Here is a 3,097-nt window from a genome sequence, read left to right on the forward strand (position 1 = left end):
ATATTATTCTAAAATATTAAGAAAAACATAGACCACATTTAAACTCACGTCTAATTTACTAAACCAATTTTTTACTAAAATTTCATTCAATTCTAATTTTATTCTAGCAACCTTCGGCCATTTTCCAACCATAAACTAAAAGCCATTTAAAATTAAATCTGTACAACTACAGACTATAAAGGGCCAGAAGTGCAGTACTTTTTAAGGAGGTATTGTTACTAGACCAACATTTGTGCAAGGAGGTGATTTGGTCAGGTTAAACGTTCATATAGACTCAAAGCTATAGCCTATAAAAATAAAAAAAAAAATATAATACATTTAAACTAAAAGTAATAAATGGAAAGGTACAATTTCTGCTAATATACATATTTACAAGTATAAAACGAAAAACTGAAGCATTAAATACAGAAAATATATAAACCTTGTTTGAAACTTTCAATTGTTATTCTTCCGGAATTGGATGGACAGAAGGTGGTCGAAGATACGGGATTTGAAGGTTGGAAGGGTATTAGAACTAGGAATGAAGGAGGGAATAGAATTTCATAGGAAAGAGGAGCGGATGAGGAAAGATCTACCAAAGGCTGCGGTTCAATGGACAGTTACATATAAGACTGAAGGCCGTGAGCGGGTATTGCGGGAATGCACTGAGGATTTAAATTGAAGGATATCAGAGATGTACAATGGATGGTGGGATTGGATAATTTGGTGGAGGAAGGAAGCAAGAAAATATTTATGACGGAAGGAGGGGTAAAGCCACTTCAATTCTTTATAAAATCGGGTGACAGAGGCGTCCCTGGGGAACTCAAAGATGAATCGTACAAAGCAATTAATTAACTGTTTTAATTTTGCTTGAGACCCCCAGAGACACCCTCGTGTGGTTTACGATAATATAGCAATAATCAAAGTGGAAGAAAGTTAAGGAAGTAACCAGGAGCCTACGGGTAATATAGTTTTTTTTTGTTTCTTAAAAAAGGAAACTATTTTTGTTTTTTTAGTTGGTAGTTTTGTAGAAAGTCCTTCCTTGGTATCTTTATTACATCCATATCTATCTTTTCTATAAATGTTTCAGGGTTTTTTTCTCCATCTTTTCAATACTTCTTTAGTCTTTTTGATTTTTATCCATATTTAAATACTTTTTCTTAAATTAATATATTTCATAATGTGCACTTTTATTTTCACTATCACAATCCAATATTAAGTGGTGTTTATCATTATCCTAATTATTTTTTCTAGATAATCTTATATATATTTATTTTTTTATAACAGGTCCATGGTAATAAGTCGACTGGTATCCAGAAATGTCTGAAGCACATGTTGATGGAGGGAGGCTGGTTGTCACTTTGGAGGGGGAACGGAATCAACGTTTTGAAGATTGCCCCAGAATCTGCACTCAAGTTTATGGCTTACGAACAGGCTAAAAGGGTATGCTTCTAATTATTAACAATTTCTTTATATTATTTAGTTGCTTTTTATTTAATTTTTAAAACTAAAAAAAAAACTAGGAAAAGAATCTCTTGCATTGTGTTGTCTTTATGCTTTTGTTCTTTTTATTATTACTAAAAACTGCTATCAATGTAAAATTAAAGAAATTACACATTACCTATTAAAATAATGTAGCAATCGTTAGGAACATTGATTGCATCTTGTGCTACAGAAATGGTTAGGAAGCAACAATCCAGTACATATTAACTGTTACCGATAAGTAGCAGATTCATTAAAATGTGACAAACTATTTCAGTTACTGTGGTGGAGTAGAAACAACTTGAAACTGAAAGGCTATATGCCCTTATATTATATTTTTTATACAGGATTAGTTAATTTTATTTAATGAATTAACTGTTTTTATTTTTAAAATTGAGATTAGTTATTGTTTTATGTATATATATTTTATAAATATTGTATATTTGATAAATAGAAGCCCTTGATGTTATATTGTTTAACAGATCATACGTCAGCAGTCTACGGCTAGGGACTTAACAATCTACGAGAGGTTTGTTGCTGGTTCTTTAGCTGGTGGTTTTAGCCAGACCGTCATCTATCCATTGGAGGTAGGTGAGATTGCTTAACTAGCTTTAGATTTTAATGCCAATTAGTTCAAACTGTAGTGTTAGTGTAAACTAATACTAAATAATAGTAAATTTAACTTCAATGTACATAGGCCAAATTTTTTTTTATGGTAAAATCGTAATGAACATAATTATAACAATAATAAAGCCTTTACAAACCTGAAGGTTTGATGCCAATACCAACAAACCCTGCCTTTGTTATGATCTACCACTAGGACGTTAACCCTTCAGTTCATTGTTTATTAACATTTTATTAATCTGTTTGTTGGTAATCCTTATAACCTTAGATGCCCATTTTGTTCACCGCAATGCTATCAGCTGAATTATATTTACCGAATGAACATATTAAGATCTAAATGAACATAATTATAAGTGATATTTAATTAAAATTAAGTGGAATCCCCATACATGTTGTAATAAAGAATATTTTTTCTTCCTTCCACCTCTTAAATTAATAATCAATTGAAAGCATTAGCTAATGTTTTAGTAGTTATAGCTAATATCTGTTACTGAGTGTGACTTCTATTTATTGTAGGTGCTAAAAACGAGGCTAGCCTTGAGGAAAACTGGCGAGTTTAGTAGTATCATGGACGCAGCTAAAAAAATTTATAAGCGAGAAGGCTGGAGGGCATTTTATAAAGGCTATATACCAAACCTCTTAGGCATTATCCCATATGCTGGCATTGATCTTGCAGTTTACGAGGTGAGTATTGGTCTACATCACTTGACCTATCTTGGGAGTCTTTTATGTTTTAGAATATTTCATTTATTTAATTGTTTATTTCTTTTTTTAAAATAAATTATTATTTAGAGTTTTTCTCTAGTCTTGTAATACTAATGTATGTATTATCCTCTATACAAATACAGTATATGAAAAAAAAGTACCACAGGGATGGAATATCCAGAGTTCGATTGAAAAAGCAATACAAAAAACTTTATTTATTAACATTTATCAAAAATTCTATAAATTCTAAATAAACATACATGTTCTTTTATATATATAGTATCTGAAAAAAATAAAGTAGACTGAT

General features: G+C 30.7%; 1 protein-coding gene across 7 annotated transcripts in view; it reads left to right on the forward strand.

Annotated features, from left to right (window-relative positions):
* Nucleotides 1-3,097, forward strand: part of SCaMC (Short Calcium-binding Mitochondrial Carrier) — a 107,881-nt gene that overhangs the window by 101,113 nt on the left and 3,671 nt on the right. For all 7 annotated transcript variants that reach the window (XM_014423480.3, XM_014423486.3, XM_024358319.2 and 4 more), the window contains 3 exons: nucleotides 1,267-1,422; nucleotides 1,944-2,048; nucleotides 2,602-2,769. In XM_014423480.3, coding sequence (XP_014278966.1) covers nucleotides 1,267-1,422; nucleotides 1,944-2,048; nucleotides 2,602-2,769 — 429 coding nt within the window. The remainder of the gene's footprint in view (nucleotides 1-1,266; nucleotides 1,423-1,943; nucleotides 2,049-2,601; nucleotides 2,770-3,097) is intronic.

Source organism: Halyomorpha halys, unplaced genomic scaffold (genome assembly GCF_000696795.3).
Source record: "Halyomorpha halys isolate HHAL.00 unplaced genomic scaffold, Hhal_1.1 Scaffold24.1, whole genome shotgun sequence".
NCBI lineage: Eukaryota > Metazoa > Arthropoda > Insecta > Hemiptera > Pentatomidae > Halyomorpha > Halyomorpha halys.